The sequence below is a fragment of the Aspergillus mulundensis genome (genome assembly GCF_003369625.1).
Source record: "Aspergillus mulundensis strain DSM 5745 chromosome Unknown scaffold_0, whole genome shotgun sequence".
Taxonomy (NCBI): Eukaryota; Fungi; Ascomycota; class Eurotiomycetes; order Eurotiales; family Aspergillaceae; genus Aspergillus; species Aspergillus mulundensis.
The window spans coordinates 5,492,516-5,512,272 of NW_020797888.1; the positions used below are offsets into that span (position 1 = coordinate 5,492,516).

The following is a 19,757-nucleotide window of genomic DNA, read 5'->3' on the forward strand; positions in this document are numbered from 1 at the left end:
CCTCACTGCCTCGGATCTATATAATCGATCGGTACTCAGGCTTGTCCTCTTGCCGAAACATGCACTCCGCACTTCTCCCCGGCTGTTCACGTCGGCGATCGAGCAACTTTGTCCACGGCTTGACCTGGTTATCCTTCCTGCTTTGGCAAGTATCGACCGATGAGAGGGGAGGTGATAGCGCTATGATGCCATCCGAAGACATTTCCCCACGGGGCTCTGGGGTATATATATATGCCGATGTTTATGCGAAGAGATATATTCATCATCTTGAAGACATATCATTTGAATCTACTACGACTGATCTACAACAATGCTTTACCGACTACGCGACTTCATCTTCGCGACGCTGGCTATCCAGACTGTCTCTGAAGCCCCGCTCGTCGCCGCTACAAGTGCCGAACCCCAGCCACCGCAACTGTCGTACCTCTACACAGCATACGTGTACTGCAAGGGCACACTCATGAACGAAGATGGGCCCAAAGGTACTCGACGGGCGATTCCCATCGTCGGAGGCAACTTTACTGGTCCCCGGCTGTCCGGTATGTAGACCTACCTATGAAGCCAGGCCTCAATCTGGCTGGAACATAGGGGAGTCGGACAAGACTAACAACCCAATCCCTGCGACAGGCACGATCCTAGACGTCGGCGCAGACTGGGGCACCGTCGATCCCAAAACCGGGGTCTTCTCCGCCGACACACGGTATAACCTGCGGACAGACGACGGCGCGGACATCTTCATCCAGACGTCTGGGCCGAAGGCTCCCTCGGGGAATCTGCATCTCCGGCTGGTGTTCGAGACGGGCAATCCGGACTATTACTGGCTGAATAATGTGCTTGGTGAGTTACTCCGCGTAAGAGCCGAGTGGCGATGGGGAGGGATTGGATGGCTAAGGTTATTAATCCGGGGTAGCGATCGGGGAGTTGACCAACGTCGAGCGCGGGAACGATTCTTCGGTGCTGAAGATTGATGCGTGGAATGTGAGTTGTTCTTTGTCTCGAACAATTGATCTATAATGAGATTAATGAGTGTTCCAGTTTGCGTCGGACTGGAACCGGAGGGTGTTTGCATAGGACAGGCACACAGAGAAGATTGATAATCGCGGCGGTCTCGGCCACACGTGACCGCGCAGTTTTTTTGCAGGAGAAAGTTCGGGGCCCATGGACCACAGTGTTGCTTAGAGATCAAGAATCAAACAGGCCCTTCGCTTTCACCGCGTGTTTCTTATCTGATCTTTGTCCAGAAGACTCTTCTTCTTAGCTAATCCCGATCGTCCAGCCCTCCTTTGCTGTCGTCGTGCTTTGTCCCCACTCGTTGCCCCTCGAGCCTAATTAAAAGCCCCCCTCCGTCCCTTCTATCTTCACTCTCTTACCTTTTACATTCTACAACCGCCAATCTGTTTTCCTCAGCCTTTCGTCGGTTTCCCTTCTCTTCCACACTTAGTTCCTCCATAGGATTCACCGCTGCCGCTGTCTCGTTCTACCGTCAGAACACGCCTGCTGCTCCGTCCGTCCTATCAAACTCGTTCACGACGCCCCTGCGCGTCAATTCAACCTCCAGAATGGTTCACACTAAAGTAGTCAGTATGTATACCCTCCATTGATGCTGTCATGCATGCATATGTCATGTCCAGGGGGTAGAGGTGGCTAACCCCTCGCAGTCATCGGCTCCGGCCCCGCCGCTCACACCGCCGCCATCTACCTCTCGCGGGCGGAACTCAAGCCTGTCCTCTATGAGGGTATGCTCGCCAATGGCACCGCCGCCGGTGGCCAGCTTACCACCACCACCGACGTCGAGAACTTCCCCGGTTTCCCCGAAGGAATCAATGGATCAGAGCTGATGGACGCCATGCGCAAACAATCCATCCGCTTCGGAACCGAGGTCATCACCGAGACAATCTCCCGCCTCGACCTCTCCCAGAAGCCCTTCAAGCTGTGGACCGAGTGGAACGATGGCCCCGACAACGAGCCCGCTCACACCGCTGACGCTGTCATCATTGCTACCGGTGCCAATGCCCGCCGCCTCAACCTCCCTGGTGAGGACGTTTACTGGCAGAACGGTATCAGCGCCTGCGCTGTCTGCGACGGCGCCGTCCCCATCTTCCGCAACAAGCCCCTCTTCGTCATTGGTGGTGGTGACTCCGCCGCCGAGGAGGCCATGTTCCTCACCAAATACGGCAGCAGCGTCACCGTGCTTGTCCGCCGTGACAAGCTCCGTGCCTCCAAGGCTATGGCCACCCGCCTTCTGGCCAACCCCAAGGTCACCGTCCGCTTCAACTCCGTCGCTACCGAGGTCCTCGGTGAGAAGAAGCCCAATGGCCTGATGACCCACCTCAAGGTCAAGAACGTCAGCACCGGCGAGGAGGAGACCCTCGAGGCCAACGGTCTTTTCTACGCTGTCGGCCACGACCCCGCCACTGCCCTCGTCAAGGGCCAGCTCAAGCTCGACGAGGATGGATACATCGCCACTACCCCCGGCACCAGCTTCACCAGCGTCGAGGGTGTCTTCGCTTGCGGTGACGTCCAGGACAAGCGCTACCGCCAGGCCATCACCAGTGCCGGTTCCGGCTGCATTGCTGGCCTCGAGGCCGAACGCTACATCGGCGAGAACGAGACAGTCGAGGACATCCCCCCTCCCCACGCCAACCCCGCTCTGTAAATACACTCTACCCCTTCCACCTTTCTCTCATCTCGACCGTCCACAACTTCACCTGACGGATGAGGCTTCCGAACCTCATCTTCACCATCTCCACCATCTAGACGGCTCTTTCCATGTCATGATATGTTACTAGACTTCAGCGTTTTCACATCTTACTTCATTTCCAGCTCGGGTTGGTTGATTCTTTCGAGTCGGTGGCTACACTACATTACGTTTCGTTATGAATAGACTAGACCGTGATAGAATAATCTGCCAGGGTTCGTTACAGGTACCTCGCTCGATCTTCCTCTCTTGATTAAGATTCCATTCCTGATTCCGTAATCTAAAAATAAAGGCTGGTCTTAAGGACCGAACCTACGAATATCTAGCGACACTAGACTACATTAAATGTAAATGCTCCTAACCGGCCCTGAGAAGGTGAGTGAGTGTATCAACCTCCACACCGGTAAACCACCAGTCTATCTGTTTCGAGAAGTATTAAAGCGTTATGGCCCACCCAGATACGACGGCGACCACCACCTATTCGTTCGAGGTCGGGCACCCGTGGAAGAGGAGAACATATTCGGCACCGACATCGGCGCTGGCGTTGAGATTGTCGGTGCACGGGCCGTCCCTGATCTAGGTCCATTGAGATTGCCATTCCCATTCAGATTCGAAGTCGAACTCGAATTCGGGATCGTCTTGTTGAGCTCGTTCGTGAGTTGTGTGCTGGCAGAGGGCGAGGGTGCTGCACGACGGGATTCTGGGTCGGGAGCATCCGGCTTTTGATTCGGACTCCCGGGATTTGCATGTCTACACCCATCTCGACACAGACTCACGTTCTGCGTGTTGGCTGAGGGCATTGACGGTGAGCGGACTATGCCAGAAGAAGGCCCATTCGCAGCTGGGTTCGGGCTAGGGTTCGCATTCGTATTTTTATTGTACCCGTTCGCGTTCTGCGTGCTGGCTGAGGGCATTGATGTCGAACGGCCTATTCCTGCCCCCGGAATATGCGCATATGAACTTGGGCCGGGACGTGCATTCTTATTGGACCCGTTCGTATTCTGTGTGCTAACGGAGGGCATCGATGGTGACCGGCCTATCCCCGCAGAAGCGGTTTTCGCATTTGGATTTGGGCTCGAGTTCGGATTCCTATTGAACCCGTTCGCACTATGCGTACTAGCAGAAGGCATTGATGGCGAGCGACTTATCGCTGTCCCCGGGGCATTCGAATTCGCACGTGGATTTGGAGACGGAGCCGCATTTTTATTGAACCCGTTCGCATTTTGCGTGCTAGAAGAGGGCATTGGTGATTTGAGGCCTGTCCCCGGTCTAGGGCTATTCGACGTCGTGAACGTATTTGCACTCCGATACCCGCTCGTATTCTGCGCGTTAGCAGGGCGAATGGGTGCCCCAAGCGTCCCTGGCGGTCGGACACTCGAATTCAGATTCGGGAACGAATTCTTAATCCCGTTCTGTGTGTTAGCAGAGGGCGCCGGTGCTGCCAGACCAGTCCTTGATGTAGCGACATTCGAGCTCGTATTCGGAGTCAGAGTCGGAGTCGGATTCGGACGGGCGTTTGGATTTGCGTTTGCATTCGCATTCGCATTTGTATTCCTCAACCCGTTCATGGTCTGCGTACTAGCGGAGGGCATTCGTGCTGCCGAGCCCATCCACGGCCGAGGGACGTTTGGATTCCAATTCTTGTTTGGATTCGCGCTCATGTACCCGTTCGCTTTCAGCGGGTTAGTGGACGGCATTGGTGCTGCGAGGCTTGTCCTTGAAGTAGGAACATTCGAATTCGCATTCGTATTGGGGGTTCGGGTTGTGGTTGCAATTCTATTCGAATTCGAAGAAGTGTTCGTATTCTGCGCGCTGGTCCCCGCTAATCCAGATGGCGGCCCTGACGGACGAGGAGCCGAAGGGGTAGCAGCAGCAGGAATACGAGTAGATGCCCCAGCTAATCCAGAAGATGCCCCAGGCTGGACAGAAACAGGATTACTAGATATTCCAGCTGGCCCAGACGATGTCCCGGACTGAGGAAGAGGAGTAGCAGGAGTAGACATCCCAGCCAAACCTGATGACACCGCAGGCTGATGAGGAACAGGAGCAGTAGCAGTAGCGGGAGTAGACGTAGTAGCAGGAGTAGCTACCGAAACAAACTCCTTATTCGTCGAGTCAACCTTCTTCCTCGGCGGCTCGCCAAAGTGCGCCGCAACCCACTGATCAAACGGATTCTCCTGACGCCAGCGTTTCCTCGCAGTCGCGTTCTTCCTCTCCCACTCCGCATTATCCCTCCTCCACTTGTCCGCGATCTCCGCGCTCGTCTGCCGATTCACCTCCGCCTGCTCGAGATACGGACGCTTCACGTCCTCCGGCGCCTGCCGCCACATCTGGCCTAGCACGGCGCGGACCGTATCCCGAGGCGCCTTTGCATTGGGGTCATTTGTTTTGGCTTGGTGCTCGGCGTCGCAGTCGTCGCGGGCTTTTTGCGCCCAGTCCTTCTGGTAAAGGATGAAGGGGTTTATGCCGACACGGTTGGGGCGGTCGATGGGTTTGCCGGTTTGAGCTATGACGGCTGCGCTCTCGGCTTGTTCGTAGGCGTCTCGGCAGATGGAAGCGAATGAGTTGGTAGCTGAAGTTGTGGGGCGGGTTTGTTGCTGAGGTGGGATTTCTGGAGTGTTGACTTCTGTGTCAAGTGGGATGTGCGGGGTGGTGATTGGAGTTCCATTGGAATTGGCTGAGTTTGTGGTTTTGCCCTTTTCTGGGACGAGAGGGATAGGGACTGATATTGGGCCTAGGATTGAGTCGATAATTTCGGATGCGGCTCGGAGCCCTGAGATGTATGCGCCGTGGACGGTTGCTGGATGGGTGCCGCAGGTGGCTTCGCCAGCGAAGTAGAGGTTGCCGACTGGTTTAGCCATGAGATCGTAGTCACCTGGAAGTGCCTCCGCTGCAACATAGGAGTAGGTGCCTCTAGTGAACTTGTCGCTAGCCCAGCGAGTGATGATTGTTTCTACAGGATCTGGAACAGCCGTTTGCTTGAAGACGTTACGTAGCTGGCTCATGACTTCAGCAATGATTTCAGCATCAGGCGTGCGCTCGGCCTGGTGAGCGGCATCGCCGGCCATGAGACCTATCAAGACTGGAAGTCCTGCGGTCTTCATACAGTTCCAGAACAGGTAGAAGCGGCCCCGGTTGGCAGCGTAGTCCTCTTGAACCATGCTATCTTTGTTTGTCGGTTCGCGTAAGAGGCCAAACATGTCTCTTTCAGCATCCCAAAAGGGCTTGTCGAAAACCAATATAACCTTGTTCATCACCCCAAAACCAAGACGGTCAACAGCTCCCCATTTCCACTCAGGAAGAGGTGGGGAGAATTGGACGTTTCGGTGTTGCAGAGTTCCAAGAGACCCAGTGTAAACCACCATATCGGCCGCAATGGAGTCGCCGTCTTCGCAATGTACGACCGTTTTGTGCTTGTTTGAGCCGTGAAAGTCGTAGGTAATGCGAGAAACATTCTTGTTTGTTCGAACATCGAGTTTCGTGGGATAGGACCATAGCCCGTAAGGAACCCGTTGGTATCCTCCAATGACCTGGGAATGCTCTCCTTCAAACTCGTTTCCCATATCCTGGTCCCACCCGGAAAGGCTGAGGTTGTTGATGTTGGTAGCGTTCGCGTATTCGAGGTTCGCAAAGTGCCAGTTCATCAACCGCAAGTCCTTGGGAGTCAATGGTAGCATGCGTTGGTATTGACGGACACCCTCATCCATCGTTTTACCCAATGTCTGAAACTTCGACGCCTTAGCAATGGGGCCTAGATCCAACCTCGGATCTGCTGAGTTCCCATGTTTGAGCTTCCATCCCATAGCTTCGCATGCAAGAATAGCTGCGTTCTCTTCCGCCTCATCATCGTCCGCTAATGGAACAGCCGCAGTTTTAAGATCAGCAGTTTTGTGACCTACACCGCGGCGAATGCGTTTCGCCGGAAACAACAGGCCAATGGTACCTGCCCTTCGCGCCTCCTCATACTGCCTCACAGTCACACCATCGCTTGCCGTCATGTCACGCCCTGAGTCGATATAATCGCGCTCGCCCTGCGCCGTAGGTACTATCACCGACTTGTACCTGTAATCGCCAGAGCGATCAAGCACTTCATTGTAGAGTCTTTCTGCTGTTGCGTCCCGCACTTCGTCCACCGGAGTCCCATCTATATCGTAAATTGTAGAAATGTCACGCAACATGTGGTAAGGAAGAGCCAGTTGGCCTCGGATGATCTGATCTAACGGGTTCCCGCGGTCGAACCCGACAACGATTTGGGCACCCATCTCGACTTTTGGAGTAAATCCCGGTGGCAATGTGGACGACTTGCTTTGTAAAGGATGTGAGTATATCCGCCCGCCGATCCTTCGCCTACCCTCAAGCACAACAACACGCGGAGATGTGGACTTGTCGTGGTAGTGTTTGAAGAATCCTTCCAGCTGCCGGGCACATCCCAAGCCCGCCATCCCTGCCCCAATGACAACAATCACAGGACTTTCACTCCAGCGACCCATTTTCGGGGGCACCGGAGTCTCGGGGATCTGGAGACAACCGAAGTTGATGTACCCGTTCCGTACAAGCCATTCATAGGCAAAGGAAGCAAGGTTCATCCAACGGTAGTCTTTGGCACACCCCAAAGCCTCTTCCCTGCTCACACTAAGCATGGGATTGCAGGTCCAAAGTCGGAGAATCCCGTTGCGGATGTTGAGGTAGACGGTGACATGAAGGTGGCACAAATAGTCCTGCAACGCTTCTTGCTCCTTGTGGTGAAGGGCGTAGGGATTGAGCCTCGACGCATATGCTGCCGCTACACACTGCTGGGCATACACTGCGGTCGGAAGGCGTGACGGAATGGAAGAACGAGGGCGAAACTTGGTTTGGTCTGGCGTATCGGCTCTCGTAGACGCTAAAGATGTAGCAGAGCTCAAAGATGTAGCGGACGACGTGAAATTTACGACCGTTGACGGCGTGCTGGACTTTCCATTGCTGGATGCAGACGGAAAAGAAGTAGAGGTAGAATCATTCGGCGTGTTACCGCCCGTGTCTGATGTCAGATCGAACGTCATGTAGTCAAGATTTGGGGTTGCAGAATCAATCCCATTAGAAATGGTACTAGATCCCAGCGTGCCGGTGCCGGTGCCGGTGCCAGCGGCATCGTTCTGGGTCGAAGATGAGTTTGTTGCCCCATGTTGCGGTTGCACTCCAGTCGGCTGTTGAGGTTGTTGAGGTTGTTTCGCAGGAGGCTCGCTACTGTGAACGACAACGCTCGAAGGAATATATGGACGGATTGTCTCTGTCTGAGAGGAGAAGCTTCCTGCGGCGCGTACCGCCAGGACAGGAGGAGCTTCCATCATGTCAGGAGTCCGTCCAGTAAACCGATAGTTGACAAGCAAGTCCGACTTGGGCCTAAATTATCGTAAATAACATTCCAGCTATGAGTAAAAGCGTAGAATGCAATCCCCATCCATTATTACGACGGTTCTTGGTGTAGATATCAGATATGAACATATCCATCCATGGTGGGCCCACTCTTCATACGAAAATTGTGTGGTCGGGAAGGACAGGCTGCGGGCACAGGAGGACAGGTGCTTATGATGGAAACCTGAGACCGATGTTAGAAAGATACAAAAGATACGGAGATAGAAGATGCTCGATTATATGGAGGGTTGAGTATGTGAGGGCAGGGCTGGACTTACAGGTAGCGTAGTGGGTTCGCAGCGCAGAGCCACCCTTGCAATTTGCACCACTCGAGGCGGAAGCGACAGGACGTATCTCCGATATAATTTAAGACTGGTGAAAGCAGATCAGAGCCGAAGGAATGACAAAGTACTTGAGTGGCTTGACCAGGCCAGCTTGTCCCTGAAGGACGATGGATGGGGAGAGCGAGTCAATATTGAGTCTCGCAGTCGCCCTCTCGACAGGCAGGAGAGGCTCTTGGCGTTCCTCGCCCGATGTGGCAATCCCCACCACTCGCTTTCGATCTTTACATCCTCGATCTTGATATCTAATTTTCAAGACTTATGTTTTGCTGAATTCAGATATTTATGGCACAGAAAATTACCAAATCTGTCTATGTTTATCATCATACTACTAAACGGCTTTACAAGACGTGACACGTGACCAAGACTATATCGACATAGATACTCCGCAAAATCGAACAGCTGCACCAGGCAGTATGGATCAAGACCTAGCCCCGTCGCACATGCGTGTGCAGCGTGTATGTATCGCTGTCAGGCCCATCTCCGTCTCGAAATACGTCCGACTCGTTGTCTGTAAACTCATCCCGATATGGTGACTTTGACCGCCGATTGGAGAGGTCATCATCGTCGATGACCAGGTCAACATTGTCATCATCAAAGTCATTGAACCCGATCCGTTCTTCCTCGTCTCGCGCGAGTGTTGTCGCTGCGGCGTTGACAGCAGGGTCATCCGAGAACGAGCGGTGAGGACGGTGAGCGGCGTGGTCAGCCTCGAGCGAATGTCGGATGTCGTCTCTTTCTCTTTCTTCTAATTCTTTGGCACGGGCCAGAGTTCTGATACGGTCGGTAAGCACTGATCGACAGACATGCGGGTGATGCTTCTTACCTTCTATAGATATACCACCCGGTAAAGATCCCAACAGCCACGGAAACGACAATACTGGAAATATTTACGAGCTTTGAGCCTAGGCTCATCTCTTCTCCCTTCTCGTATAGTATGCGCAGCCTACTGCCGATAAAGGCAGGAACGAGCAGTTTTGGCGAGATGATTGCGGTGGCAAGGCCATACATCAGTGGCTGCACCGTGGGGAAAGTAGAGATCGCGCCATTACATATGGAGTAGGGCAATGGGCAAAGACGAATCATGCAAAGCAGCTTAAGGCCGTCATACTTCAATGTCAGCGCAAGGGCTGCGAATCGCTTGTCGCGCTCGACGAGTCGATGCACAAATTTGGAGAGGACTGTTCGCGAAGCGACGAAGGAGCACATGGAGCCTAGCACCGTAGCCGATGCATAGAGGAGCCATCTATCGCCGCCATAAGTTAGCCGATGACGGTTGATGAAGCAAGCTCGACGTACCCTTTCCATACGCCAAATATATAGCCAGAAACTGTGCCGAACGTCGACCACCCGACCAATGGGGGAAAGGAGACAAAGAATACTCCCAGCCACATCAAGATGAAGACCGTCACCGAGTGCTCCCATTTCTCAGCAACGGGTCCGAGCCATTGGAATACCCTCCCGGTGATATACAGGAAGCCGAAGCCCAGGACATTGAGACCGATCACAGCCAGAACGCTGCCGACTTTCTGCCAGAAAGTCATCTTTCGCCATGCTGCTAATACGCGCTCGTTTAATACATTTATCCGGGCCATGATTCCCTGTTTAGGCGCGGGAGGCGACCTCCGGGCAGCGAAGCCGTTATTGTTCCGAGTGTCAGCCTCAGGTTGGCTCCATAATGGGCGAGCGCCGTTCGCCGGAGATGGTGTTCGAGACGAAGTAGTTGAAACAGAAAGAGCCCGCGCGGTAGAGGTGTAGTCTGCGGGCATGATGGGAGATTGTGAGCAATATAGCGTCTGGCCTGGAGCTTGGAGATCTGCGGGCGGGTCGGCGATAAAGGCCGACTGCGTCACTGGGTGGCACTGGTCTTGACTGACCGGGGGCGTGTCAATCGGTCGTGAGAGGGCGGGAGCAAGTGATGACGAGATGAGAGTCGTCAATCAAAGAGGGCGTACTGTGACCCTCGGCGCGAGGAGGAACATGAGTGGATTGAGGACTTGATTGATGATAGGTGGTATCAGCTGAGAATGAGATTCAGGCTGGCTGCCTAGTTTTGGGTTCTGGGCGCGGAGGATAACAACCAGATGTTCGAGCGGGTTACACGGAGAGCAGAGGAAGGAGAGAGAGAAATTGTCCAAATAAATCTGGAGGAAGAAGCTCGAGCGGTTGTCGCAGTCTTCCAAATAATGAGACAGGGCGGAGCATCCATGGCCAGTTCGTCACCGATGACTGAGGATCGAGGCCCCGTTGGTATTACCGTACGCCCGAGGATGGGCCCGCTCGGCGTAGTATAGATGGTATTACGGTATTTTACGCATTCGCAGCAACATGACTCTCGGTAACAGATACTTTGTACTCGGACGCTCTTTAGTGTGTAACATCCTTGGTTATAACTGAGATAGGCTGTCCAAGGACCCCGTCTCCTCCAGAGCACTTCGACTCCGAGTACTCCGTATGCCTTGGCCACCACGATGGAGGCAGCGGCAGATCGACTGGAGCTTGCGCCAAGGAACGGATAGCAAGGTGGCCTGAGGTTCCAGGCGCAAGTAAATAAAGAACTACGAGTGGACATTGACAAAGAATCAGGGACTGAAAGGCTTGATATCGTTTTTATAACGGTCGCCGGTTGGCGGTCCAGAGCTGTCTGCTATTTTACTAGTGCGGTGCCATTCAGCTGCATTCTGACTGTTGGGCGGGTCTCAGCCTATCGATGGAGTCCTGACTTCTCATCCCATCCCATCCCATTCCTATCCCCTCCCGCTCCTGGTCTTCTCTTCTCCTCCATCTCTCCAACGCTTGCTTTCTGGTTGTCTGATTGTTCTGTGCTGCTCTCCTTGCTTCATGTCCTGCAATCTCTAGCTTATCGATGCTCGTTTCTACTGGTCGCTCGTTTTGACCCGATGCGATGTGACCGCAATCTGTCTCCTGTCGCATAACAATCCGGCCACCTTGACAAAGCATCTCCCCTGGACCTCCAGCTAGTCTATATATCTCGTGGAACTCGACCTGGCATGAGGACCATGGACTCTGGCATTTGAAATATCTCTTGCCCTCTCTCGCAGCTCAACTACCTTGCGGACTCTTTATCCTCCTTACCCCACATCTCGCTGACTTCCCCGACACCCTGCTATTCCCGCGCTGCTCCTTCCCCCCCTCCTCTCGGCTTTATCGACGTTTCCACCTCTCCAAGAACCCGACATGGTCTCAGAGGAGCTCCTGGAGGACTGTCTCCAGATCCTCCAGGATAAGGCTCTTGATGAAGAAGACCAGGTTGAGAAGATTGAGGACTTTCTCCGGGAAAAGACCTCCCTATCAGGCACATCACTCGAAAATGCCGTCCTCGACATCCTCTGGCGGCATCGAAATCGCACATTACCGGATTCCTCCCCGCCACCGCCGCGTCACACGGTTATCCGACGCTCCTCTCCGGCCCCTTGGCAGATGGCCCGCTCCTCTACTCCCCTGTCACCCCATTCGAACCTAGGAACCAGTCCTGGGAGTACCTCGTGGCTGCAAAGCTCCAAAGGTGCACGCCCGCCTCTATCCTCCACTGTATCGCCATTCACCTCGCCTCGCCCGTCGCCAAGGCTAGCTTTAGCGCAACCTATACCGCATTCTCCGAATCTAAACGCATATGAATTCTCGGACCAAAGCCATGTGTCGGACTTCTACGGTGATTTTGGCAGCGATAGTAATGTGGACTGGTTAGTGGCGGACGATGCGATGAGCACAACCTCCTCGCTGGGTGGCCTGAGCATGCACGGCGGTCTCAGCGCAACGGCTGCAGAATTCGTTCCTGATATGAGCCCCCATGATATACTGCGCACTGTACTCGGAGACAAGCGATCCAACGATGAAATAGAAACTGCTCTAGAAGCGAATGGGTATGACTTAGGGGCAACTATTGCGGCTCTTACCCAAGGACTAGATACAGATGCCGCCTCAAGTTTACCGGACGATAGTCGCGTTGTGGTCGGAAAGTCCATGTCAATGGACCCCCACAAAGGCAATGCTACTCCAGTGCACAACCGCAGTCCGGTTGTCTGCAAGTACTGGCTGTCAACGGGCCAATGCCTCCGCGCGGATTGTCGTTTCAGCCACGACCTGACCAGTCATCTTTGCAAGTAAGTTTGTAGAAGTAGAAAACTTCGGAATACAGTGGCTAACAATGCGACTCTAGATATTGGGTAATGGGGAACTGCCTTGCAGGCGACGGATGCCCATTTTCTCATGACCCCTCTGCACTTGTGGCCAACCTGAGCGTTGAGGGCACCCCGTCGGTCACGTCCGCCGGCATCGCTTTCCAGGTAGATAATGCGCCGGATGCCTTCCCACCCTTGCAGTCGACGCCCGGATCATCCGATCAGTGGGCCGGCCATCTAGGCGGGAAATACCCAGGCTATCTATATGGCGCCCCGGGAGGCAACAATAAATCGTATCTGGCAGGAAAACGGACTGGAAGTTTCACAAGTCTATCACGCCCCCACTCGCGTCCTGGAAGCCGACATCAGCATCGAGAACTTAACCCGGCAGCTCTGTCGGTGGACGACCCAGATGCTTTCCCAACGCTTGCTGCCGTGAATTCGAAGAACTCCGGCAAGAAAAATCACGGAAGAAAGAGCCGCGACAACACTAGAGACAACGTGCCTGCTTCTCTGGCAGATGTAGTTCGCATGTCTCCATCCCCTGTTCCAGGGAAGGGCAAGACCTCTTCCAAGCACGGCCAAACAAAGGGCCGTGAGAATAGCGCCGCAGCGCAGTCGATACCGGCGCCACAGCACATCCCGTGGCTCGAGACCGGCGCTCGAACAAACCAGCAGTATATCAAGTACCGAACAGAGGCGATCCGCCACGGTACCGTGAGAAACAAGTTTCTCCAAAGGTATGCGTTCTTGACTTGCGATCTAGACTCCTACTGACCAGATCAGTGCCGCTCAAGCGTGGAACCGAAACGACGCCAGAGCGGCAAAAGCTCTATCTCTACGCGGCCAGGCCGAAAACGAGGCCATGCGCAAATGCCACCGCGAAGCCGCCCGGCAGCTCTACGAAGAGCGCAACAAACACCTCCTAAACGCCGGCCTCGACGACGCATCCGAAGAACTCTACGTCGACCTCCACGGCCTCCACCCTGAAGAAGCAATCGAGTACCTCGAGAAGATCCTCCTCAAACACGCGCGCGAAGGCCGCCGGATCATCTACGCCATCACCGGCACAGGCCACCACTCCAAGAACGGCAAGGACAAGATCGGAAAGGCAGTCAAGGCATGGCTCAACGAGTGGAAATACCTGTTCCGGGAGTTCAGCGTGCCTGGTGAGCGAGGCGGGTATGTTGGTGGGATCTTGGGCATTGACCCATCGAGCTATGATAAGGCTCTGGCGAAGAGCCTTGAGGAGGCGGAGGCGAATGGGGAGGATGCGGGTCCTGTTTTGACGATGGGCAAGATCCAGCTCCTGAAGCGGGGAGATATAGAAGCGCAACAGTGACAGAATAAGAATATATTATATATCGTATGATGTAGATGTTCGTTGTTTGTAGTGCTTGACTACGTACAGTATATCTCAGCATAGAGGTTTCTATGCACGCCCACAAAGCAACAAAACCGTATAGCATCCAGCGCAGGCCCACACGAAATGCCGTTAAGTGATAATCTACTCAGGCTCCTGCCCCCTCCACCTCCCCCTCAAAGCCCCAACATCAACCCCACACTCCTCCGCCCTCCTCACAACCCCCCTCGCCTTCTCCGCAACCGGCACATCAACCATCTTCCCATCGAGCGTCCACGCGCCCCTTCCTTGCCTGGCCGCCTTCTCATCCGCGATAACAACCCGAACGGCCCACGTTACCTCCGCCTCATCAGGCCCGTAAATCCGCTGCACGGTCTCAACCTGCGACGGATGGATGCACTGCTTCCCGTTGAACCCGAGCCCGCGGCCGCCGCGGCATTCTTCTTCCAGCACTGCGGGGGGCTTTCCGTCGTTAGTGCTGGACTTGTAGGCCGTGCACACGAGGTCAATTGTCGATGGGAGATTTGCGGCCCGCGCGGCGGTGACGATTGCGGAGCGCGCGAAGAGGAATTCCGTTAGACTCGGGGTGCGCGTTAGGGAGAGGTCGAGGGCGAAGTCCTCGGCTGCGAAGATGAGGCCTTGCAGGAGGGGCGTTGCGGATGTTATGGATGATAGGTTTGTGAGGGATTTGGCGGACTCGATGAGGGCGAGGAGAGACAGTGGGGTTCTTGGGAGCGGGAGACCCTGTGCTGTGCGCTGCGCGTATGTATGGCTGATTACGTCGGCGACGAAGGTTAGGTCTGCGGGGGTGTTGACTTTGGGGAGGACGATTGTGCTGAGGTTTGGGGATTGGAGCTGCAGGTGCATTTGTTAGGTCGGATGGATATGGCTAGGGGATGGGATGTGTGTGTATTTAGGAGGGACGCACGACTTCCGTTAGATCAGCCAGCGCGAGACCGCTGTCGACTGAGTTGATGCGCACGGCGCGCTCGCGGATGCCCGGTGGTGCGGGCTCATCGAGGGCTCTCCGCACGAGGGTCCGCGCGTCGGCTTTCTTGTGCGGGGTGACGCTGTCTTCGAGGTCGTAGGCGACGCAGTCGGCTGTTAGGGAGCGGGACTTGTCGATGAAGCGTTGGGACGAGCCGGGGACTGGGAGTGGTTAGTTGTGCTGCATCTTCCCCGGTTTTTGGGGATGCGGGGAGAGCTGGATGTGACGCGACGTACTGTAGAGGAGGGCGCGGCGGAGGGTGTTTCGTGCTGCCATTGTATTCACTGACGGATTATCTCAGTAAATATTTATCCCTCCACTTTGATCTACAGTGCGTTGGGCGAGGATTGAGAGATCAATGGATGATGGAGGAGAGTTGGAGGTATATCCTCGGCGATGAGCGGAGACAGAGCATAAAGCCTTCTCCGGGCTCGACCGTTCATGCATGCGAGGTTATCGACGCTGCCTCAACTGCTCACCACCCCAACTGTAAGATGTAGAGTCCGCGCCCATAACGGGGCAAGACTTCGTCTAGCCCTAGCAATTGAAGAAGCACTTCCGACATGCTCTGTTTCAGTTCACACCAGCGCGCCCACACCATGACGCGGCACTGCTATTCTGCCACCGCCGACCGCCCTCTACCGTAAAGACACGCAACGCATCGTCTCAAGCAACACCCAACCCGACACCAAGGGCGCAAGTTGACCTTGCAACAACCGCATTACCTCAAAATCACTGCCGACCTGCAGCCCAGGCCGCTCACAACAATGGAGCAACAACCCCTAAACCCAACCCCCAACCCAACCAACCCAACCCCCCAACAAGGCGACCTAAACTGGCGCCTCTCCGCCCACCCCATCACCCTCCTCACCTTCCTAGGCATCCGGCTGGGCGCACTGCTCATGTATCTCTTCGGCGTGCTCTTCATCGATAACTTGTGCGTCTCCCTTTTTCCTTCCCCTCTCCAACAAGATCCCACACTAACAAGAACGCCCAGCATCCTCGTCTTCATCCTCACCCTCCTCCTCCTCTCCGCAGACTTCTACTACCTCAAGAACATCGCCGGCCGCCGCCTCGTCGGCCTGCGCTGGTGGAACGAAGTCAACGCCACCTCCGGCGACTCGCACTGGGTCTTTGAGAGCGCGGAGCCCGGGAGCCGGACTGTCACCGCCACGGACAAGCGCTTCTTCTGGCTTAGTCTGTATGTTGCGCCGGCGCTGTGGATTGGACTGGGGATTCTGGCGATTGTCAGGTTGAATAGTGTGATTTGGTTGAGTTTGATTGGTATGCATACCCTCTCCTCTTTTCTTGATGCATTTGTGGGGGATGGAGATGGCTAATGCGTGTGTCTGTAGCGATTGCGCTCGTCCTTACGATTACGAATACGACGGCGTTCTCGCGCTGCGATCGCTTTAGCCAGGCGTCGACGTATGCGAATAGTGCGTTTGGGGGCGCGATTGTGTCGAATCTTGCGGGGGGTTTGGTGGGCAGGTTGTTCCGGTAGATCAGGCTGGTATTGCTTGCGTTCTCGGGGAGAATATGGTGTTTTGCCTGCTCTTTTCTGGAGTCGAAGGTTTTGTGGTGTTGTCCAGGCCTGTTTCCCTTATATCATATCTTGAATACACTTACCAATACCAATTGACTTCATTGTTTCTCGAGTACACCGCCGATTCATAGATGGTTATACTGAATTGGGACTACTTGGGAACGGGTTGTGGATCAAAGGCGTGCGGGTCAAGGTGAAGGAAGGGTACCGTATGCTCCCTGTTCCAATGTCATTCAAAGATACTGTGCCAAGCTAACTCAGCGTCTAGCTATAAACCAGCGATGCAAGTCACTGGTGGATGCGGAAGTAAACAAAGCCCTCTAAGCGAGGATATAGTGCAAACAAAAACAGCCAACCCGACCGAGATGAAACGACAAGATTACCGCCCACCTAGCTGAAAGGCGTCTAAAAGCCACAGATCCACTCCCGTTATATGCAAAGAAAATGGATAGGGAAAAAGAGTACTACATGCTGAACAATGGCCGCATCAACTCTTCCAACTCGCACGCCCATTCCTGCATCGAGGGCTGCGTCGCTTCGGTAGCGGCAGCGAACCGTTCCAACGAACTAAGATCACTGTCCTCTTTAGCAGATGCTACACTCCTAGAGGGAGTTGGAGCGTCGGGCAGTGATAGTCGAGGCATGAAACCCCGATGCGCGCACTGCTGTTCCTCCGACGGACTGGGTGTTATCTCGGCGCCTTCGGTGCTTTGCGGGGTCTCCGAGCCGTAACGAGCCCGAATCAAATCTTCGAATGACGGCGGCGACAAAGATGGCACAGCTGACGCCGAGCAATCTCGGGGTTCACGCCGCGTACCCAGACGCCGGGAGATTGCGACCAACGCGCCGGGTTTCATCAGTTGGAATTCTCCAACAGCGAATGAATAGTCCAGAGCCACAGAGAGGAGAAGGCAGGTCTTTGCTAGACGCAGCCTCTCGGCTGGAATTAGAGCGGCCAACTTGACCGTGTCGAGGTGGCTGGCGTTGGCGAAGCCGTTTCGATGCTCTCCGCCCGATGCACCAGCGGAGGCGGCGAGGACTGAGACTGCGATCGCCGGCACGCGCTCGACGACAGGCCATGCTTGGGGGACTCCAAAGCGTGTACTATAGCTTTTGTCATATTCAATGTAGTGGCGAAGAATGTCCGCGGGCTGGGCGAAGTCTCGATCGAGTTCGTGTCCGTGGAACCAAAGGACATTGAAGAGTTGTGGGAAGAGGATGAAGCACCGGGTCACGCTGGGCAGGAAGTAGACGAGGTGGTTTGTGGCAAACCAGGTCATTTCCTCGTTGGTGGCTGCAACGAGTTCGACGATGCGCTGCAGGTATCTAGCATGGACCATCGCTTCAGGGGCTCTGCGAACGCATCGACAGCGAGAAAGGTACAGCACAGCATAGCGATGGCATAAAGACAACCGAGCTGCTCTAAGTGAGAAGAATCCAGGTCAGCTCATTGTCTCAGATGCTGCTTGCGGGTCGCACATACATGTACAACATTGAGGTGAGATGGATATGGACCGCCACGGTCAGGTTCTCAGCGGCCTCCTTGTTCTCTCGCAGAGCCTCATGCTCCTCCGCCAGAGTGGAGAGCATATAATATGCTTCCAAGACGTGATTCAATGCACTTTCAACACAGACGTTGGCGCCCAATAGGTCAGGCGTCTCGTCTGTCAACATGACCCGAGGCGACAACAAAGTCACGAAACGGCAGTGGCTGATGCACAATTGGTAAAGAACACCCCTCATGGCAGTATCAAAGTACTCGGAGTCATCGTCCCAAAAGTCCTCGAAGGTCAAATAGTCGGCTTTTGCGGGATCGAATTGGTCAAGGGTGATATTGAGTGGCCGATGGCATGCGAGAGAAACAATTCGATCTTGCATGATGCAACACCACCATAGACGTTTGAGATCGGATAAACGGTGCCTTCTGACAACATCATGTACCAACATTTGACTGCGATGTGCATTGGCTCGCCGGGCATTGTGCACCGCGACCGCCAGCCATGTCGTGTTGCCCATGGGCTCTGCATTATTGAGACGGTAGGCCAGCAGGAGCGCAGCCTGCGCGAGGTGAAAAGGGTCTTTCTCCACGCCAGAATCGTACAACGCCTGCAAATCCACAAAACCGCGGCAAGTCAGCCAACACGGCCAACCTGAGTCGTTGGACGAAAACACCAACCTTGGCCGGTTTGTACAGTGAAAACATTAGGTGCGCGACAGAGGTGTATCCGTTGTCTTGGGTACACTCGATTGGGACGTGCTAAAAGCTCGAATCAGCGTCAAATCCAGAGGGAGAGGCATGGGCGATATACGGCGGCTGCAGCAAAGAGCATTGCGCGGAAGACTAACAACGAGAAGGGCTTCTGACTGAGGGTGCTTTCACGGAACTCGCTCTCCTTGACGACCGGGAAACGAGGATAGATGCGGATAAAAAAGTAATGGAGTAGGGTCTGAATGATGGCCTTTCTTGGAAGGGTCAAGGCGCCCTGGCTGGAGAGATATTCGACTTCATACGAAGGGAGCCAGCCCATCTCCGCCGACAAAGCCCGAGGGTAGATACTCCGACCCAGGTATTCCTGGACGCCGGCTGGATACTCGATGAATGAACCAGGAGCGTCAAGAGAAAGGCTGGTTGGTTGTAGAGCATCTCGGACTGGCGCAGACTCTGGAGGACGTGGCTGATGCCTTGTCTTTCGGACTCGCCTCGAGTTGACGACGATACACTGTCTCCCATCCAGTTGGCAGTTGGTACAGGGCGATCCATTGACGGACACATCGCAGCGGATCTTGCGGGCGCGGCATGTTATGCATGCAATAGGGGAGCGACGTATACGAACGGGCAGGCGGGTGGCATTCCAGTGGCTGGGGGCGTTGCTCATGATGCATCTGAAAGTCAAACAGAAGAAATAGAGTGCAGGAAGAGGTTTCCATAGAGAAGGACAGGCTCCGTGGGCGTAGGGAGATCCCGGGGTGAGGGGGTCAAAGACATGGCCAAAAGTACGCACTGGCTGTGATCGGAAGGATCAAGGATCCAAACTTAATTCCAGTTGGAGTCGCTCTCGTTCGATCAATCATTGGCAGAGCGATAACCCAGAGCCTAGACTGCGACGACAGAAACAAGTTCATTATCCATCACATCACATCTCGTCACATTCTCCATCACAATGGACACACCCGAAAGCCGCTCTTCTTGATCTATCATCGCACCTGTGTCACTCTCATTGCCTGGCCTACTTATTAGTCTCGATCTATCCATCTCACCTGTCACTGGCACCTTCCACGGGCATT

General features: G+C 54.6%; 6 protein-coding genes across 6 annotated transcripts; 2 read left to right on the plus strand and 4 right to left on the minus strand.

Moving 5' to 3' along the window:
- Positions 1–310: 310 nt before the first annotated feature.
- On the plus strand, positions 311–2,656 carry trr1 (thioredoxin-disulfide reductase TRR1; the record flags this gene model as incomplete). The annotated part of the gene is made up of 4 exons (XM_026743548.1): positions 311–539; positions 589–837; positions 1,453–1,581; positions 1,659–2,656. 4 exons carry the CDS (start codon positions 311–313, stop codon positions 2,654–2,656), a joined length of 1,605 nt encoding a protein of 534 aa, XP_026609393.1.
- A 485-nt stretch (positions 2,657–3,141) lies between these two features.
- Positions 3,142–8,025, minus strand: aof2 (putative lysine-specific histone demethylase Aof2; the record flags this gene model as incomplete). Its single annotated transcript, XM_026743549.1, has 1 exon — positions 3,142–8,025. The coding sequence occupies one exon, from the start codon at positions 8,023–8,025 to the stop codon at positions 3,142–3,144; it is 4,884 nt and encodes a 1,627-aa protein (XP_026609394.1).
- Positions 8,026–8,861: 836 nt separating this feature from the next.
- Positions 8,862–10,202, minus strand: DSM5745_01534 (TVP38/TMEM64 family protein; the record flags this gene model as incomplete). The annotated part of the gene is made up of 3 exons (XM_026743550.1): positions 8,862–9,207; positions 9,260–9,679; positions 9,733–10,202. The coding sequence occupies 3 exons, from the start codon at positions 10,200–10,202 to the stop codon at positions 8,862–8,864; spliced, it is 1,236 nt and encodes a 411-aa protein (XP_026609395.1).
- Positions 10,203–11,631: 1,429 nt separating this feature from the next.
- On the plus strand, positions 11,632–13,917 carry DSM5745_01535 (CCCH zinc finger and SMR domain protein; the record flags this gene model as incomplete). The annotated part of the gene is made up of 3 exons (XM_026743551.1): positions 11,632–12,557; positions 12,614–13,315; positions 13,362–13,917. The coding sequence occupies 3 exons, from the start codon at positions 11,632–11,634 to the stop codon at positions 13,915–13,917; spliced, it is 2,184 nt and encodes a 727-aa protein (XP_026609396.1).
- A 165-nt stretch (positions 13,918–14,082) lies between these two features.
- On the minus strand, positions 14,083–15,202 carry DSM5745_01536 (HpcH/HpaI aldolase/citrate lyase family protein; the record flags this gene model as incomplete). Its single annotated transcript, XM_026743552.1, has 3 exons — positions 14,083–14,793; positions 14,867–15,087; positions 15,163–15,202. The coding sequence occupies 3 exons, from the start codon at positions 15,200–15,202 to the stop codon at positions 14,083–14,085; spliced, it is 972 nt and encodes a 323-aa protein (XP_026609397.1).
- Positions 15,203–15,906: 704 nt separating this feature from the next.
- On the minus strand, positions 15,907–19,348 carry DSM5745_01537 (Zn(II)2Cys6 transcription factor; the record flags this gene model as incomplete). The annotated part of the gene is made up of 6 exons (XM_026743553.1): positions 15,907–16,125; positions 16,301–16,520; positions 16,980–17,894; positions 17,956–18,578; positions 18,649–18,729; positions 18,782–19,348. 6 exons carry the CDS (start codon positions 19,346–19,348, stop codon positions 15,907–15,909), a joined length of 2,625 nt encoding a protein of 874 aa, XP_026609398.1.
- Between the last annotated feature and the right edge of the window lie 409 nt (positions 19,349–19,757).